Source organism: Monodon monoceros, unplaced genomic scaffold (assembly GCF_005190385.1).
Source record: "Monodon monoceros isolate NGI ecotype Baffin Bay Population unplaced genomic scaffold, NGI_Narwhal_1 Super_Scaffold_7, whole genome shotgun sequence".
Taxonomy (NCBI): domain Eukaryota; kingdom Metazoa; phylum Chordata; class Mammalia; order Artiodactyla; family Monodontidae; genus Monodon; species Monodon monoceros.
The window spans coordinates 42,401,640-42,422,613 of NW_021703784.1; the positions used below are offsets into that span (position 1 = coordinate 42,401,640).

Sequence of the window (20,974 nt, forward strand, 5' to 3'; positions counted from 1 at the left end):
TTACAGGGTAGATGCAATCCCAGAAATTCCAGTGCATATTTAAATCATGCAAAAACTTCGCATTTTTTATAATTATAAATGAGTTTTTCATGTACATGAATGTCCAGAAAGTCATTTAAAAAGCGTACGGGGAGTGAGACAATTTCTTGTTGCACAGTATTCTCCACAAATTGCAGGATGTCTGCTGTCTCTGACCCCTACTCTCTAACCATCAGTAACTTCTCATCATCATTGTGAGACCAAATTGCCTCCACAAGCTCTCAAAAGTCCCCCTAAGAGGTGGTATTCTTCCATCAAGAGTAACTAGTTTGGGCTTCCCTGGTGGCACAGTGGTTAAGAATCCACCTGCCAATGCAGGGGACACGGGTTCAAGCCCTGGTCTGGGAAGATCCCACTTGCCGCGGAGCAACTAAGCCCGTGTGCCACAACTACTGAGCCTGCGCTCTAGAGCCCGCGAGCCACAACTACTGAGCCCATGCGCCACATCTGCTGAGGCCTGCGCACTCTAGAGCCTGTGCCCTGCAACAAGAGAAGCCACCGGAGTGAGAAGCCCGTGCACCACAACGAAGAGTAGCCCCTGCTCACGGCAACTAGAGAAAGCCCGCGCACAGCAACGAAAACCCAACACAGCCAAAATAATAAATAAATAAACAAAAATAATAAATAAAATAAATAAATTAATTTAAAAAAAAGAGTAACTAGTTTAAGAAATGTGTATAGATAGAGAAGAAATCTAACGGAGGACTGAGTCCTGAGGCATTTCAACACATAGAGCTCAGCAAAGGTGACTAAGAAGGAGTGGCCACTGAGGTAAAAGGAGAACCAGGCAAGTCTGAGTCCTGGCACCACAGGACAGTGTTTCAAAAGTGAGGAATGGACCAGCTGAAACAAAGGCTGCTGAAAATCGGAGTAAAATGAAGGCTGAATTAATGACCTTAGGAATCGTGTTTTTAGTGGAGTGCTGGGAACAGAAGCCTGATTGAGGTGGGTTCAAGAGATGATAATAGTAGGAGAAGAACGGGAGATGGTAAATATAGACAAATCCAATGTGTTGGGGCCAGCTCCTATGAGCTCACTGGGTTATAGGGTGCTTATTTTCCAACTCTGTGTTCACTGAAGTCAAGTTTGATAGCTTTAAATCATCCACAATGTGAGTATTCATTCCATAGAAATTGAAAAACACCATAAGGTAGGGATTAAAAACATTTGTTAAAGACCTGTCTATTAAATATTTGCCAAAATATCTCTGGACAAATTCGAAGGAGTTGGGATATAAAATGAAGTAAAGAAATAGGGCAGTAGTTGAAGGGGCGGAGGATATAGGGACAAGGCACATATGAGTTTAGTGTACATATAAAATAAATATATATATGTATTTTATATATTTTTATATATACACTTATATATTTAATGTGAACTATTATGTTTATATATGTCTAAGGACAATATGAATAATAAGATTAAAGTAGAGATGGAAACATTGATAATGCTGGAGAGATAGAGGTTATAATTATAGGAGCAAAGCCCATGAGGGTCTCCTAATGGGTTTCAGAAGGACTAGATTACAATGTACAAGTGGAGGAGTTGACCTCAGGTAAGGCAGCTGGGCAGTTCATGCTTTATAGGAAGACAAGAGAAGATGGTTATGGAGCATGGCTACTGATTGATTGGTGGACTTGGAGTGAGAGGAATGGGATTTCTCTTCTGATTCCTTCTGTTTTTTGTGTATTTTTTTAAATAAATTTATTTAGTTAGTTAGTTTTGGCTGCATTGGGTCTTAGTTGCTGTGTGCGGACTGTCTCTTATTGAGGCGAGCAGGAGCTACTCTTCATTGTGGTGCACGGGCTTCTCATTGCAGTGGCTTCTCTTGTTGCAGAGCACGGGCTCTAGGTGCGCAGGCTTCAGTAGTTGTGGCACGCAGACTCAGAAGTTGTGGCGCACGGGCTTAGCTGTTCCGCGGCAGGTGGGATCTTCCTGGACCAGGGATCGAACCCCTGTCCCCTGTTTTGGTAGGCGGATTCTTAACCACTGCGCCATCAGGGAAATCCCTCTTTCTGTGTTCTTAGTGAAATAAATAGTAAGGTTTTCACTGAGAATGAGGAAGGGGGGAAGTACTTTGAATTTTGAGGAGAAGGAAGAAAGTGTAATGTATCATTTTAAATAGTAAATTCATGAGTGAAGCATGATGGCCTTTCTGAGTTGTGCCAAGAGTCCTACTGAGATATGTGGTCCAAAATTTAAAGTGAGAGAAGTCAGAATAATTGGGAGTTTTTTCCTGGCATGGCCCACTTCTTCAGATTAGCTATTGAGCAGGTGGGGAGTCGGATTTAACCAGCATTGGTCCACTCCTGATTAAATTCACTATAGTTGTCACTTCCAATCTATTCTCTGCACTGTAACCATAGAAACTTCAAAGCATGAATCCAATTAAATCACTGCTTTTGCCTCAAACACATTAATAGCTTTCCATTGCTCATTGGATAAAGCAAAAAATCCTTACAGTGGCCTAGAAAGGCATCCCTGCTTGGACCCTGACCTACTCTTATCTTGATTCAGTTTTTTCTTCTCTGCACAAGAGCACCTTGGCTTTTCTGTTCCTTTTGTTTCCCTTGTTACCTCCCACCATATATATATCATGATCCATATACCCGTAATACTCTCCACCACTTCTTCCCACCCCTACCCACTTAGGTACCTAGCATCTTTAAATCATAGCCCAGGAATCACTTCATCTGAGAAGCCTTCTAGACACCTCAGTTTTGGGTGTTGTTTCTTATATGCTGCCATCACTGTATTTCTGGTTTTGAGAGCACTTATCTCCATTGGTAACTATATATTCAAAGTGTGATCATTGGTGTAACAAGTTTTCTTCGATATACTAGAAGCATTATCATGATAGAGGCCTGTATCTCTTTTTGCTCACCGTTGTACTCAAGGGTCCATTAAAATGGTTGTTCCTAATAAATGTAAATATTTGTTAAGTGAAGAGAGGAAGGGAGGGAGAGAGGAAGGAAGGAAGGAAGGAAGGAAGGAAGGAAGGAAGGAAGGAAGGAAGGAAGGAAGAAAGGAAGGGGAGAAGGCAGGTAGGCAAGCAAGAAGGTGTATCCTCTGCTTTGTGAAAAATCACCAGTAAGTGGGGCAGGGTTCAGATACATAATGTCATGCTGTGTTCACCAAAATGGAGGATGCAGATGCATTGGGAGGGAGATTTGGGAGGCATTCTGGGCCAAAGTGAGTGTAATGGAAAAATAGGACTTGTCTAGAGTGGGAGATTTTTCCAGGGAGAAAAATAGCTTGAATAATAGCACAGAGGGGTGAAGTATCATGGAAAGTCAGGAAAATGTCGTGCTCTTGGAAGGCAGGCTGGGACCGTATCCAGAGGTCATGTTATGGAGGAGCTTGTAGGAATTACTAAGAAACTTGGTCTTTTTTCCTAAAGATGTTGGTGAAAAACTGAAGGGTTTAAAACAGGAACTGAAATCAAATTTGTACTTTATATGGGTCCCCCTGCTGGTTTTTTATACAGATTGGAAAAGAGAAAGACCAGGTTAGAAACAAAGACACCAAATTAAAGGATTGTCGTAGCATCAAGGAAGCTGAGGAGATAGAAAGTTCTGTGGAGGGAATGATCTATGGTGACCAAAGAAGTAGGACTGAACAATAACTGTGAGAGGGCATCACTGCTAACTTGATAAAAACCACCTTTTTGGGAAAATGCAGAGAAGAGGTTTGAGGATGGTAGAAGTTGCTGTGAATTACTGAGTAAAGTGGAGACCAGTAAGTAGAGAGAGTTAGTATACAAAGAGAAGCACATAGCAAATGGTCCTATTTCTAAATTCTTCCTGTTTCTAAATTGCCCCAGAACTCTGATAGGGATTGAATTTATATTGATCTGTCCTTTTATTAGCGGAGGGTGTTGAGTAACAAATACATATGCAATTACTTGTGTATCTATCTAGGTAAATAGATACCTGTTTACCTAGGGCAGGGTGAGGATTAACATATTATGTCCTAAAGTATGTATTATTTGTATAATGAAACACTATAACTCTAGCGCCGTGTAAGTCTATGTGGAAATCACTGAGGACCATTAATTAGCTAATATAATGGAATTTAACATAACTCATTTGCTATCATAATATAATAAATCATTCAATAAATATGAGCCGTGGTTAAATTGCATATTTCATAGTCTCAGAATTCAAGGAAATTTTTCTATCAGGGAAATGAGAAATTTGTATTACCATATAAATGCCCGTCTTTTCTCAGGAGAGAGGATAAATTGTTTTCCCCTTGGTTTCTTGGTTTCTGAACATGAAATCTATGCTGTCATTTTTTAGTAGATGATAGTTCACTTATAATGCCACAGAAAATATAGAGATTGGTTAGTAAGTGATTGGAATCCACTACTCATTAAGCTTTATTCTAGTTCAGTTATCTTACAACACCAGAGATAGGGAAAATACAGAATTTGGGGATTTTTATCCAATAAAAAGTTTTACTTCTTATTTTTGAAAATAAGCAAATTATATAATTTCTGGGCCTGGAAGTAGAATTATTATAGCAAAGTGGTTTTTTTGCATGGATTGTTACGTTTTTATTATGAACTGTTTGTTCCTAAGTTTGGATTCTCTGTTACCTACTATTTTCTGCTTGATTTACTATATAATATTAAGGAAAATAAGAATAGTGATGGACTTCCCTGGGCTTCCACTGCAGGGGGCACAGGTTCAATCCCTGGTCAGGCAACTATGATCCCAAATGCCGCGCAGCCAAAAAAAAAAAAAAAAAAAGAATAGTGAGGAATTTTCTTGGTAACATAATTTCTTAAGCAATGTCAAAAATATGACAATAATGTACTGGGTGGTCAAGAAAGAATAGGTCATTTTGCCAAGCTAATCTGGTGGTAATGGACTAAATAATTCCAAAGCCAAAAAGACAAGGATTCTGTGCCATTATCATTATCATGAGGAACATTTTTTAAGTACTCATTTGTTTGATGCGATTGCTAAGCACTTTATAAAGGAAGCTAAATGAATATAGTTCCTGTATTCTAAACAAATTGTAATTTTTAAAGCAAAATTGTAACTTAATGGATTATAATCACACAGACAGTGTTCTTTAGGGTCATCCAAATGAACACACCTGAGACATTAAGTATGTTAATCCCAAAGGAATATACTTATCTTCCACGGATTCAAAGGCAATCAAGTAAGAGAACTTTGCGAATAGAGTCTAGTAAAAATGCTATTGCTCTTATTATGATTTTTGAACTTTAACAGAGGAGAAGGATGGGATTTCATAAATATAAATAGAATAGAAAAACTAAACTCTTCCATGAAATGAGATTTTGAGAAAATTTGGAGGTGACAAATTGTGGACATGGAATGCTAGGGAACACCAAGAAATGTACTTTGGATAGATAATAAAGTGAAAAGGTAAAATGGTCTGTTGTAGAGTGATGAAGAGCTTAAAAATAGAAGGCAATCTTATTTTTTGTTGACACTGTATTGAGAAACTACTAAAATGTCTTGGGATGTGGCTACCCACATAGTTAGAAGGAAGGGAAAGCCAAGAAGGTCCACATAGAAATCTTTGCATATCCCAATATTTTCAATGACAATATCTAGCAGAAAGTTATGCCTCTGATTGGAGCAAATAACAAAATACATTTTAAGAGTTAGACTGTCCTTCAGGAATAGTCAAATGATTTGTCATCCTTTCTTTGCCCAGCCCCTTCTTATTTGTGATGTATTCCTCTGACATTAAAATTTCACAATAATAGTGAAAACCTTTTGTTACTGCTAGCATGGTTGACTGTTCAGTGGTGGTTTGGAATATCGTGTCCTTGCTGGTTGAGATATAGTACTCAACCATACAGACTTCCAGAGTTTGCAGAGAACATAGTGGAAAAGACAACCAAGGTTAAGATGCAAACTCAATAGAAATGAGAATCTATCTTTTTCTTTTTTTTTAGGCCGGGGAATCAATTTACATAAATAAATATTCCTATTCTTGTTTCTTCCACAGAGCAGAAACAGAGGCAATATTTTTCAAATCATCCTTTAAAAAGAAGTTCTTAATTGTATTTATTATTTATTTATTTGAGGTCTTGGCCTGTGTGATGTAAACTTCTAACAAGAAATTTCCTAAGCCTATCAAAAGCATCCATTTGGTGTTCACTATTTTTCCATATTAAGAGGAAGTCACAGAGGAAAAAGAAATGATATAACTTCAGTGAGAACTGAGAATCAAGTGATGTAAAGAAAATTAAAGATTTTTTTTAAAGAATAGAAAAGTTGAAAGGGACATGCAGTTTTTCTAGATATAAAGGCAAAATATTTAAAACTCTTAATTCTTCCCAAAATAATTTACAGCCTTAATATAATTTCAATTAAAATCAGAACTCAAGATCAAAAATAATATTATTTGAAGAAAACTTCAAATATTATTTGAAGAAAAATAATATATTTTTTTTTGACTTTTTCAACCACGTTTACTGGCTCACATGAATATCTGAAAACAAATCCATCTGTCTTCCCTTTTTGTCTCCTTGGCACAATTTCCCTTAGTTCTTAAAAAACAAACTACTATAAATATTCAGAAGGGGAAAATAAATTTATAAGGTGAAAGAGGTCAATAAATAGCCAAATATGTCAACCACTGGAAGGACTATTTTTTTTTTAAGATTAAGCCACTGATTTGCAACTTTTATTAAAATAAATTTAACCTCTAAACACAAGATAATAGATACCTTGATCTCAACTCAAGTTTTGACAGCACTTGAAGTTTTACACAAACAAACTGCATAAGAAAACAATTAAAAATGAGTAACAAGAAAATCTAGAAAAATTTGAATAACAAGATAGGACTGGCTCTATTTAAACATGTTATAAAGTGAAATGAATTTTACAAACAAACTAAGAATTTACAAGGCTAAATAATACGCCTAGGAACATGAAGCTATTAAGTGGATGAGCTGAGATTTGAACTCAGGCTCATATTATACTAAAGGATGTGCTAATTTATAATTTACTACACTGCCTCCTATAAAGTTCAAGAAGTTTAAGCACTGTGGAACTAGAGCAAAAGTGACAAGAAATATATTAACAAAGGAAAATAGCCTAGAAGCAGACCCTTTGATACATGAAAATATATATCATATGATAAAGGAAGCTCTGTAAATCAATATAAAGTGTTAGTTTGTAAATAGTTAAAGCATTTGGCACTTAACTATTTTAAAAAATTAAATCTTTCCTTCAGATGACCAAAAATTACTTCCAGATAGGTTAAGTACTTTAACATAAAAATGTTAATCTGTAAAGGCATCAGAAGAAAATATAGAAATTAAACTCTCCATATGAAAGATCATTCTATTGTGGAAGAATTCACAGAGAAAAGTAAGTAGATTTAACTACATAAAAATTTTAAAATCATGCCAAAAAATAAAAGGAAATTGAACGAAAAAAAATTTATAGTAAATACACACTAAAACCTTCAATATATAAAGAGCTTGTTTAGTTCAATAAGAAATAAGCTGCAAAAAGAAATGGATAAACTATGTGAACAGAGTAGATCATAATAATATTCAAATAAATGTTAATTAGAATAGCTGTAATACCATATTTCATCTATCAATTAACAAAGATTTTCTTTATTAATAGTATCTATTGCTGGTGAGGATGCAAAATATTGACATTTTCTCTCATGGATATATATTTAGGGCTCTTTAAGAGGATTGAACTTATTCTGCCTTAGGAAATCAGAAAATTTATGTGGGCATGATGAGGTGCATTTGAGCTGGAACACAGAGGTTAAAGTAGGAGCTTTCTATGCAGAAAAGGGCACTGTTGGAAGAAAGAACACATTGCCATAAAAGGCATGATGTCATAGCAAACAATAAGATGTTAATGCAGCTGAGCTTAGAATTCATAGTTAGAAATATTAGGAGATAAGGCTGCAGAGATATGTAGGAGCCAGTTGTTTAAAGAATATTCAACACCCAGATAAACAAATTAGACTTCATTGTATAGTCCACAGGAGATTAAGAATCTCTGCTCCAGTACCTAACCTTATTATGCTGAAAATAAAAACAAAGGTTATCACTGGTAGGCATAGTTTGTGAAGGCCTCTTCAAGGAATGGGACTCTTAGTTGGTCCTGAAATCTTGGACAGGATTTGGTTAAAAGAAGAACAAGCAGTCCTGGCATCGGGAATGCACATGCAATAAAAAAGCCAGAGAGATGGGGGGAAACTCAAATTTATCCAATGAAACAACCTAATGAAGGAAGTGAATTCATATATTTGCTTGTTGCTGTTCCCTAATCCATCACTTCATAGGCTTGGTCTTTGACCAGAACGTCCTGTATTTAAGAACAGAGAAGATTCCCACTGCAAGGTTGGTTTTGATAGGTTTCAAAGGACCATGTATTTCATGCTAGTAATTTTGTTTGCCCAGGGTTTTAGGTTAGAACTTCATAAAAACATTAAAAAACCCTCCAGTTTCTTTGGATAAAATTGCCTATTCCTCCTTGAATATGCACCCAGGGGGTACTGAGTTTGTGCAGATACTACTTGAATTAGTATCAAGCTGAGCCTTGATCACTTTGAGGTGTTTCTTTTGTTCAATGCCAACGTTGTCAAAAAAGTGCATTTGCTGTGACAAATGAAAAGAAAACATTCTCCTTAAGAGGTAGGTTGTGGAAAGCTTAGTAGCAATAATATGTGCAACTGAAAATGCCTCTGTTACTTGCTTTCACCTTCCTTAAACCTCTGTTCTTTTTTTTTTCACCCTGTCAATTTTTGTATTTAGCTTCAGTGGAAATAGAACTCATATTTTATAAGAAAGCCAGTTACAGACATTGATTCATTGATGTATTTAGAGGCCAACAAGTCTGTTTGCAGTTCTTTCAAAAGCTGATTTTTTTTTTAAATAGTATGTTTAACAAGTAGGAACTAGAATAATGAATATTAAAGGAATAGACTTTTATCACTGGGCTTGCTCTGAAAATAAAAGCATCCATTAAATAGTTTTTCTTTGTACAATACTGCATGGCCTACCTCCAGACCTTACACTGTTAAAAGTACCAGGTGTGGAGGCACACAGATTGTATATGACCTTGCTGTGTTTTTCTCTTATTATGTAATCCTTAGGCAAGAAGAAAATAAGAGAGGGGGGAGGCCAGGAAAGGGAGTACAGTATTTTCTCTCCCAAGAATGAGGCAATATAATGCAGTGGAAAGAACACTTGACTGTGAGTTTTGGGGGTTTGTTTTTGTTTCTGTTTTTGTTTTCTTTTTAAATCTCTTTGCCTCTTGCTAGCCATATGGCCCTGGGCCAGTCAGTCAGGCAGTGTGGTTTTTAGTTTCCTCACCTACAACCTGTTGCATTGATATAATTTTCTCATTTACCAGCTCATTGCTGATGTAAGGCTGTATAATTCTTTTCAGAGAAATATATCCTAAAATGTGGATAATTTAATTCCACATAGGGTAGGAATGATAACAGATTAATTGAGGGATAGTTGAGAAAATCTCACAGGGAATATTGTGGAGGATAAGTGCCAAATATGGGATTTTTATGTTTGTTTTCTTTCTAGCACCTATTAGTGTTCGTATTCATTTATTAGCTCTGGTTGTATATATTGTGCTCTATGTTATCTTCTGAGTTACAAGTATGGACTTGTTTTTTCCTCCCTTGGATAAGACAAGTATAAGATTCTGTTTTTTTGTATTCCTTTGATATTGGCCTTAATATTTGTGGAAAAGGTAGTTTTATATAACCAGAGCATGCAACTGATTTTTTTTTTCTTCTAAAATCGCAGTCCATTTCCATTTGAATTTTATCAACAGAAGATTTGTCTATATCTTTAATAGGAAAATATTCTTGCTCTGCAGCTAGATTTTCTGATTTATCTAAAATAGTATTAATTTGAATGCCTTTGATGTTGCTTTGAAAGCAATATTTTAAATAGCAACTATTGTTATTCAATACTGAGTTACCATGGTAATAAAGAACATTTACTTGATTTGAACTTTTCAGAAAAGGAAAATTTATACTCTGTATCTTTCTAGTTGGTTTGGATGTACTTCTCTGTAAGTTTGCCCTTTAATTCTCATTTTTTGAAGTAATTTGTTTCTTCTAAGATTAGTGTGCATATTTCTTTTCCTAAGGAAAATAAAACACGAAATTTTGACAAACCATTAATTTCTTTGAATCCCTAGGAGAACAGCTTTTCTTTCCCTCTTTAAGTAATGTTGTAATTACATTCTAAATTCTTTTTCAAGTAGATAGGGGGAGGAAAACTTTTTCCTTCTTCCCTTCTAGATTCTTTGGCTGGCCTAATAATTAAATTGACCTTAGCCAGATTAACAAGAAAAAAAAATTAATTTCGTATATATGGGAACCCCAAAGAGATGAGGCTTCTTGCCAGTTAGGCAGTTGAGGCTTATATGCCATGCTGAGCTAAGGAGAAGCAGGTAGGGGTCTTCAAAGGGGAGGAAGACAGTTCACAGGAAGGTGGGAAGAGCAAATGTTTGGTAAATAAATGTTTCCCACGCCATGCAGATAAGTCTTTCTGATGTAAAAACTTATGGCTGATAATACTTCTCTTCCTGGTAAGGCCCGTTATCTAAATTCTTTTCGGTAGTTAAGGGGGAGGTAAGAAGCTCTTCTTGCATCTGTTGGGCCTTTATTGTCTTTAGCTTGGAATAATCCATATGCCAAAGTGGCACATTCTGGGGCAGCCTGCCCTGAGCCCCATCATGGCTGTAATTGCATTGCAGTTCTTTTGTTGTCCTGGCATTTCCTTGTGATAAACAGGGCTGCCCTTGAGAATTACAATTTGTTTTGTTCATAGTGTGTGACAAATAATAGGCACTTAATGGAAGTTTGTTGAGTGAGTGAATAAATGAATAAAGGATGCTTTAACTGATTATATAGAAGACAGCAAAAATGCTAGCAAAATTATTCATTTCATCTAACGTCATGGATAAGAAGGACTTCTTTTTGGTTTATTTCACTTTTTTATAAAACCTCTCTGCCTCTTTTGCTTTTTATTACCGATGTATCCAGGCAAAGCTGGTGGCTCTATTCTTCTGGACTGTTAGAGTATGCGTTTATCACTTATTTATTTGCAGTGTACATCTCTTTTGATAACACATATGCCTTCCTTACTAGACTTTTAGTTTATTGAGGACCTAACTTGGTGCCTTATTTTTAGTACATGATCATAAATGTTTGCTGAAAAAAATTTTTCAAATATGCAAATTTTGTTTGTATATTTAAGTAGTACTTCCTAAATATTATGGCAAATATTAATTTTTACCTTCTTTTTTAAGCAGCATGTGTGTATGTGTGTGTGCATGCATGCATGCTGTTTCTGCATCAGTGTTATGTCTTCCTCAGGAGGTAGAGGAGTGGATAGTGTTACAAAGGTGTACTGTAGGGAGTGTAAATGACAAGTACCGTTGAAGGCGTGTGTGTGTGTGTGTGTGTGTGTGTGATAGTATACACATCTATCTTTTTAAAAATGATTACTCTTATATAAGTTCTCTTTAAAATACAAACAAGATACAGTTAAAATAAAAATTAATGCCTTTTAAACTTCCATCTCAAATCCTTAACCATATTTATTCTTAACTCTTCGGTATATATGCTTATAGACGTCTTAGATATATTGTAGATGAAGTTATCCAATACCTCAGAGAGATTGGAAAGCTGAAGAGAACTTATTATATATGATGGCTATCAACCCCTTAACTAAACACTCATGAACGATTCTTTCACTACAGCTTTGAGAAATACATTGGTGATAGGCATTCTAGAACACTTGAAAAGCTCTATGGTGACAGTTTGCAGGCTGAGAATGACAAACGAGAGAGGCTATCATTGGGCTGCTTGAACTCAGTGGAGATGATGAGGTCCCTGAGAGGCAGGGGTTACAAGGCAGCACTTAACTGATAAAGTCAAGCTGGGTGTGGTTACCATTATGGGCAGCATGTCCAGAGCAGTGATCAGAATGGATTGACCTGTTGAGATCTTTGGTGTTGACTGACCATGGTGTCCTTAGGACTCAAGTAGAAGGACAACCTAGTAAAGCCTTACTTGATTTGTACAAATGAAAAGAAAACTCAAAGATTGGCAAACAGGGATAACCTGAATCATCTCAGTAGAGAGTCACAGCCCTTCATCCAATTCCTAGATCTGAGTCAGTTCATAGATTGTGAACACCTTTAATAAAGGGATGGTTAAGTCCCTTTGAGAAAAAACCCTTCTACATGTCAAAAATTAAACTATTAAATGATCCTCTTACCCTGTAGCATTTGGCAGGGTGCTTGGAGCTATTTGGCAGGGTGGCTGTGCATGGGTGAAAGAAATATTCAACTTTGGGGGAGCTAAACATTGACTCTAAGGTGACACAATTTTCTTAGGAACCAAAACCTTACTACAGTAGACCAGTAACTTCTTATAGGAAGTTAATAGTTTTGGCTTTACTCTGTGTCACCATAGGCCCAGTGAGTCTTTGAATCCACCTTAATTCCAGAATGCATGAATTGAATAAGTACACTTAGCCACTGTCAGAATCCCCTTATCAATATAATCTCCTTTTTTTCTCTTCTTTTCTATTTTTTTTTTCATAATTTACTCTTGGTGTTTTGTACTTCTAGGTAAAAAGGAACATTTCTCATGTCTTATTGTTAGTCTTAAATTTACCTCTTCATCCATGCCATTGTTTCTTCTTTAACTCCAATAGGTAGACCCCATTCTTTTGTATTTGTGTAAAAGTTGTCAAAGTGTATGTGTTTGAAGAGCTCGCCTCCAGTCCCTACCTCACTAACCAGAACATGGACTTGACCAGCTTATTTTCTTCTGTATAATTTCCTTTCCAAAGAAAAAGATGTGTTTGGGAACTATTGATATTATTGGGTTTTTGTGATACAGTAAATGGAGTCGGTAGAAAATGACTAGAGAAGTGAGAGAGAAGAATTTTCATTGGAAGGGATTAAGTTTCATTTTTTAAAAAAAGAGCAAGACAAAGAAAGAACAGGAAGTTGAGTTTAGAAAGGAAAGTTAGGAGAGAAAAAGAAAAATGAAACAAGAACCTGTTCTTCCTAACATGAAAATACAAGCTAGAGACCCTTGGGGGGTAAACTCTGCCTTGCAGCAGAGAATGTTGAGATAGACAATCAGTGGAAGGAGGGTAAGAGAGTTTAAGATGTTTGTGGACACTTCGAATATAATCTTTTCTCATTCCAACTCACCTTCCCCTGTATTAATGGTCAGTTTTTGAGCAATTCTATAAAATTAGAATAGCTTTATTATCTTTTGATGAATAGCTTGGCACTATGCACAAAGACCAAGCCCAGTTATTGTCAAGTTACTTTTTTTTCATGACATTGATCACCTACTGCACCTTCTACATATTTATGTGTTAAATTATCATCGTTGGACCAGCCTTTTCATAAAATAATGAATAACTTTTGAAGTAGATGCTGATTCATTATCAACAGATTTGAGTGTTTTCACGTGTTCAGTGAAATTGTTATGGCTTCCAGGGTGGATGGCAAAATACAAACATTTTGTTCAAGTTGCATGTTCATCACCAACTTTCTTGAAAAAGACAAATAAATTTAATATTTACTTTTATTTTTCTAAATGTTTATTTATTTATAAATTATTTTATTTACTTATTTTGGCTGTGCCGGGTCTTAGTTGTGGCATGCGGGATCTTTAGTTGCAGCATGCGGACTTCTTAGTTGTGGCATGCGGACTTCTTAGTCACAGCATGCAAACTCTTAGTTGCGACATACAAGCAGGATCTAGTTCCCTGACCAGGGATCAAACCTGGGCCCTCTGCATGGGGAGCGCAGAGTCTTACCCACTGGACCACCAGGGAAGTCCCAATATTTACTTCTAAATTAATCATTATCTTTTCTTAGCTTATTACTGTTGAAATAAGTTACTACATTTCATGATAAGGGACAAAACCACTATAATAAGAGTGTTCAGGCTACCCTATACATTAGACTGTTTAACCTCTATTTCCTATACATTTTTCGTACCAACCTAAATTATAATTTTCTACATTTCCACTGACATTGTCACCTGAAGGCTTGATGGCTGTGTGTGTCTTATGGACCTCAGCATGGGGCATGGTGCAACTGGCTAGTATACTATGTGCCCTGAAAGGCCACTTGTTTATTTTTCCCATCATCAGCCCAGATTAGATGGTATTACTTGTCCCAGGGTATGTGTGTCTGAGGGCATTTCTGAGAGCAATTCTTCTTAACAATGAGCATCTCTATTGCAGTGAAGGTGTTAGTTATGTTACCTCTGGAAATAGCTGGAAAGGAAATGACTTATTCTGACTTAACTACACATTCATGCATCTCACCCAGTAGTAACCAAGGACACTGCAGAAGCTCTAAGTACAAAGTGGAGTTCTGTCAAACCCACCTGTTGCAGGTTGGGTTCACCAGAAACTGATTCTGAGAAGTAATTTGTGAATGTAAAATGCTTATTAGAGATCAACACCTGTGAAGGGAAGAGGAAGGCAGTGAAACTGGGTACAGGAAGAACCTGAACCACCATGTAGTCTCTATGAAGGCTCAGCCAAAGTGGCAGGAAGCTTTGGAGCAAATTTTACCCATCAGAGTTGCCTGTGTACAGCTAAACTACCCCTGCCTTGTTCAGTCACTGGATTTGAGCTGTTCTGGGAAAGGCAATTCCCCTGCACCTAAGGCAGACTCTGATGTAACTGACAGCTGGAGGCTACCTGCTGACTGTGCTTTTGCTTTTTCTCTTCCTTATTATTATAGTGGTAGAGAGAAGACTTTATTTTTTCTCATTCCAAGAATATATATGCATACTGTTTTTTGTTGTTATGCAAATGTTTATTGCTTTTGTTACGTTCTGCATGTTGGGGAGGATTGCAGGTTGCCTATTTTCCACTAAAGGGAAAATAAAGAATTTGAGTCACAGTAAATGTACAAAACAGTTTGTTAAAATTGGAAAGAGTATTTTAGTTTTCTTATCTTTGTTTTCAAATAAATAAGTATATTGTCTCACAATCGGTTGTCCAGGGAACCCAAATTAATGTAATTGTGTGCAGCATGTCATCCAGGTCTTGTTGCCTGGGAATCCTTTTGTTGACTGAATGAGAGAAAGAAACAGTGGGTGAAAGGCTACAAAAGCTTGTGTTAATTAAGATATATCCCCTACTGGTAGAAGATTATGGTCAGACATTATCACATCATTAGTCAGCTCATCAAAATATCACTTTGCAGAAAATCCTCTGGTTCTTTTCAGTGGCTTTAATGAAATTGTTCTAAGAAGCCCTGTGAAAGGACTGAGCTCTAGTTTTTGGATAACTGCCATTTTCTTAAGAAACAGACTTTGGGCCTACTGAGAAAGCAGATCAGCTGGTGTGACATTTTACTCTAAGAAAAGAAGAATTATTTTAAAATTTTTGCTATTTAACAAAGGAAACATCAATTTATTTTGGTCTTTTCCTTAGCATCAGATAAAGAATGGGATGCTAATAGCTGAAATTTAGGAGACTAAAGAAGGATTAATGTAAGCATTTGAAACAATTTTTCATTTACTTGGACTTTTCTAAGGATAATTTTTATCATTTATTTTTATTCTCATAAAGAAAAAATAAGCAATCATTATACTTTTACGGGAAAAAGTTAATTATTCTCATTTAGGAATTTATACATATGCTATAAAAATGGAAAATTTAAAAAGGACAGTTTTAAGGTACTGTGTATGTTTTCTGTTTGTGTATATGTGAACTTTTTTTTTTTGACAGTCGCGCTAGCTACTCAAGAGTCTTCATGTTCACTTGGTATTCCTTGCATTTATGATACTCAGATTAAAGGATGCTCCAGATGTAGGAATACTAATTATAGATTTCATAGTTTGGGTAGCTTAATAAATGATCTCTTATATGCTACTTTTGCTGTGTGTGTAGAGGGTGGGTTTTTGTTTGTTTTTTAGTCCTATCAGTATAATGTCATCTCCAGAGATTTTTTAACTTATATTAATTTTCAGCACCCAAGGATATATCATATTTAATATAGCTGTTTGATTGAACAGTTCTTTACTTGATGTGTAAAGTTCCTATTTGTTGTTGGGTTTTGCTTTTATTTTTCAAGACCCATTTTAGGAAAGGCATAAATGGGGGCAAAAGAAGGAAAAAGAGAAGCACTGCAAATCACTCATTTAATGGGATGCTACATAAATTGGGAAGTAGACTGAAAAGCATGGGTCATGTCATCAGAAAAATTTACTAGTCACATCATTGACTATCTAATCCTAGTCATTCATTGAAATAATCATTAATTTCATTGATGAAAAATAGCAGCATATGGGCTTCCCTGGTGGCGCAGTGGTTGCGAGTCCGCCTGCCGATGCAGGGGACACGGGTTCGTGCACCGGTCCGGGAAGATCCCACATGCCGCGGAGCGGCTGGGCCCGCGAGCCATGGCCGCTGAGCCTGCGCATCCGGAGCCTGTGCTCTGCAACGGGAGAGGCCACAGCAGTGAGAGGCCCATGTACCACAAAAAAAAAAAAAAAAAAAAAAGCAGCATATCAGTTAATAATAGAATTTAATTTAAAAAAATATGAACTCAAATTAAAGAGTAAGTGTGCCTAAAGGAGAGAAAAATAAAGTATGCTTTCTTGCATTTGTGGACTGTAGGGTACAGCCACCTCTGTTTGAATTTTCTTAGTTCCTCTCCAAGTGTATTGTAAGAACTGTCAGAGTGGTGAAAACAAAATGCAGAGTAGAGGTCAGCTAAACATCTGATTCGATCTACTTTAATAAATATGAGGATAAAATCCACATCCTGTTTCTCAGCCATACTTGTTAACCACTGTACTCACAAATGTTTAACGTCTGGCTATTCAGTAGCCTGGAAAGGGTGAGTCATCATCAAGTGTAGATTTTCAGTATTTTGTGGAAATTGCTCACCTTTTGTTAGTGATGGATTTACTGCAGTGCAGCGTTTCAGCTTTGTACTCTGTTCTCAGCCTGATGGCGTGACTCTGTCCAGGCTAGAGTACAGGTCCCCTGGCTTTTTATGGTTGATCGATGACCAGTGGGGCTCTTCTAAAAGGCGTTAAGATTAACCTAGGCAAACAGTTTTCTGTATCCAGTAAAAATGGAAATCAGAAATAGTCTTTCAACAAATATTTATCTAACACCTTAATATGTATCAGATAGTGTTCTGCATCCTGGTGGCACAATACCCATCTACTAGGAGGAGGGGGAGGGTGGATAGACAAATGTATATAACAGTAAAAATATAATATGATAGATTCCATGAGAGCGTAGCACAGAGTGTACTAGGAGTACCCAGCAGGGCCATCTATCCCAGATTTGGCAGGAAGAGAGAAAGAAAGAGGAGGGATCAAGGAAGCCTTCCCTAGGGATGACTCTAGAGATAGTGACTATCTAATCCTAGAAATGTGGGATCAGTATTAGAGTGATAGATTACTCTATCAGGGCAGATAGCTTTTCGTTATAACTATTTCTAAGGTAGAACTGAGGATTCTTCCTTTCTCCACACTCCATTTTTCCCTTCTCTTCTTTTCTGTTTCCTGTCTCACTTCTTCCCTCCCTGTCTCTTTCTCTTCCTCTTTCTTTTCCTCCCTTTCTCCCTCTTTCCTTCGTTATGAATTCATGAGTACGGAATTGTATTAATCAGATTCTTGGTTCATGACCCACTGTCATCATTGGACAATTTCTGGCTCTCATTCATTCACTGATTTATGATGCTATAATGAATACATATGACTTTATTAACAATTTCTTTCACCTGCCTTTTTGCTTTTCTCCTATTTCATCCCCTCACTCCTTCTAAAAGGTAACCATTGTCCTGAATTGTGTATATCATCCCTTTTTTCACTGGTTTTCTTTGTTTCATATATAACATACCCAAATAACACATTGCTTAGTTAGTTTTTAACTCAACAAAAAATAATATTCTTCTATATGTAATCTGCTGGTATTTTTTTCACTCAACATCATACTAGTATGATTCACTGTGTTTTTATTTGTAACTGAATTCATTGTTTCACTTCAACGAATATTCTATTGTGTGAATATACCACAAATTATCCATTCTCCTGTCCCTAGGCAATTGAGTTGTTTCCATTTATGTTGTTCTGACCAGTGCTGCTATGAATATTCTTTTTCTTCTGCCTGAGACATATTTGAAAGTTTCTGCAGAGTATATACCTAGCGAAGGAAATATTGGCTCATAGGGTATGCAAAAGTTAAACTTAAAAGATAATACGGAATTGTTTTCCAAAGCTATTGCACCAACTTGCATTTCCGCCAGAATTATATAAGAGCTTATGTTGATACAATCCTAACACTTGGTCTTGTGAGATTAATTTCTGTCAATTGAATGCCACATAATGTGAATGCTATCTTATGGTGTGTGGTTTTAATTCTCATTTCCCAGGTTACTAATGAGTTTGTGCATCTCTTGGTATATTTATTGGTCATATATGTTTCCTCTAACCTTTCAATTATAAGATTTTAATATTAGTTTATACTAATTTGTTATTAGTATAAACTAATACTAAATACTTGTTATTTTTATATATGCAGTTGTTATGACATCTTAATTAGAAAAATATGCATAGTCATTAAAGTGAAATAAAAACCTATTTTGGTAGTACATAAAATGGTGGGTAGATTTCTAATACAAGATATGCAGTCAAAATAGTTAACAAATTAAAAGAATAGGAAATAATTCTATTTTGAAATTCTTTTATGACTTTTTTCATAGCCTGTTGTTTATTTTTCTTTTGACAGAGCGATTTCGAGATTTACTCCTTCCTCCATCTAGTCAAGACTCCGAGATTCTGCCCTTCATTCAATCTAGAAATTATCCCAAGTAAGCAATAGGAGTTCTCTAGGTATTGTGAAGGGAATGGGCATAATGATGGGTGAGCTTTGGGAGGGCAAAGAAAAAATTTTTACATTTTAGGATTTCTGAAAAGGCCTGAAAAACCTAACCTAACTAACTAGAGCATCTCCTGCACTATAATGTCTCAAGCTCTTCACAGCTAATCCCTCATCTGGTTTCCTGTTTTCTATCCTTTAAATGTAAGGATTCATTTATATATATTTTTTTGTTGTTGTTGTTGTTTTGGTTTTTTTTTTTGCGGTACGCGGGCCTCTCACTGTTGTGGCCTCTCCCATTGCGGAGCACAGGCTCCGGACGCGCAGGCTCAGCGGCCATGGCTCACGGGTCCAGCCGCCCCGCGGCATGTGGGATCTTCCCGGACCGGGACACGAACCCTTGTCCCCTGCATTGGCAGGCGGACTCTCAACCACTGCGCCACCCGGGAAGCCGTATTTTTTTAACATCTTTATTGGAGTATAATTGCTTTACAATGATGTGTTAGTTTCTGCTTTATAACAAAGTGAATCAGTTATGCATATATACATATACATATATCCCCATATCTCTTCCCTCTTGTGTCACCCTCCCTCCCACCCTCCCTATCCCACCCCTCTAGGTGGTCACAAAGCACCGAGCTGATCTCCCTGTGCTATGCAGCTGCTTCCCACTAGCTAGCTATTTTACATTTGGTAGTGTATATATGTCCATGCCACTCTCTCACTTTGTCCCAGCTTACCCTTCCCCCTACCCATATCCTCAAGTCCATTTTCTAGTAGGTCTGCGTCTTTATTCCCGTCTTGCCCCTAGGTTCTTCATGACCATTTTTTTTTTTTTAGATTCCATGTATATGTGTTAGCATATGGTATTCGTTTTTTCTCTTTCTGACTTCACTCTGTATGACAGACTGTAAGTTCATCCGCCTCACTACAAATAACTCAATTTCGTTTCTTTTTATGGCTGACTAATATTCCATTGTATATATGTGCCACATCTTCTTTATCCGTTCATCTGTTGATGGACACGTAGGTTGCTTCCATGTCCTGGCTATTGTAAATATAGCTGCAATGAACATTGTGGTACATGACTCTTTTTGAATTATGGTTTTCTCACGGCATACGCCCAGTAGTGGGACTGCTGGGTCATATGGTAGTTCTATTTTTAGTTTGTTTGTTTGTTTGTTTGTTTTGCGGTACGTGGGCCTCTCACTGCTGCGGTCCCTCCCGTTGCGGAGCACAGGCTCTGGACGCGCAGGCCCAGCGGCCATGGCTCACGGGCCCAGCCGCTCCGCGGCATGTGGGAGCCTCCCGGACCGGGGCACGAACCCGTGTCCCCTGCATCGTCAGGCAGACTCCCAACCACTGCGCCACCAGGGAAGCCCCTATTTTTAGTTTTTTAAGGAACCTCCATACTGTTCTCCATAGTGGCTGTATCAATTTACATTCCCACCAACAGTGCAAGAGGGTTCCCTTTTCTCCACACCCCCTCCAGCATTTATTGTTTGTAGATTTTTTGATGATGGCCATTCTGACCGGTGTGAGATGATATCTCATTGTAGTTTTGATTTGCATTTCTCTAATGATTAGTGATGTTGAGCATCCTTTCATGTGTATGTTGGCAATCTGTATATCTTCTTTGGAGAAATGTCTATTTAGGTCTTCTGCCCATGTTTGGATTGGGTCGTTTGATTTTTTGATATTGAGCTGCATGAGCTGCTTGTAAATTTTGGACATTAATCCTTTGTCAGTTGCTTCATTTGCAAGTATTTTCTCCCATTCTGAGGGTTGTCTTTTGGTCTTGTTTATGGTTTCCTTTGCTGTACAAAAGCTTTGAAGTTTCATTAGGTCCCATTTGTTTATTTTTGTTTTTATTTCCATTTCTCTAGGAGGTGGGTCAAAAAGGATCTTGCTGTGATTTATGTCATAGAGTGTTCTGCCTATGTTAATAAGTGGTTTTCAAAATAACCACATGCTAGATATGATTTTAGGAATTTATTCTTCTTTAGCATCTTGATAACTCTTTCTTAAATGGGATAGACTTTTTCTTAGATG

At 36.9% G+C, this 20,974-nt stretch overlaps 1 protein-coding gene across 1 annotated transcript in view; it reads left to right on the forward strand.

The window, feature by feature from the left end:
* The window catches only part of NOX4 (NADPH oxidase 4), a 145,243-nt gene that overhangs the window by 89,068 nt on the left and 35,201 nt on the right, over positions 1 to 20,974 (forward strand). Inside the window, exon 13 of the mRNA XM_029209577.1 lies at positions 18,833 to 18,914. Within this exon, the coding sequence (XP_029065410.1) occupies positions 18,833 to 18,914 (82 nt within the window). The remainder of the gene's footprint in view (positions 1 to 18,832; positions 18,915 to 20,974) is intronic.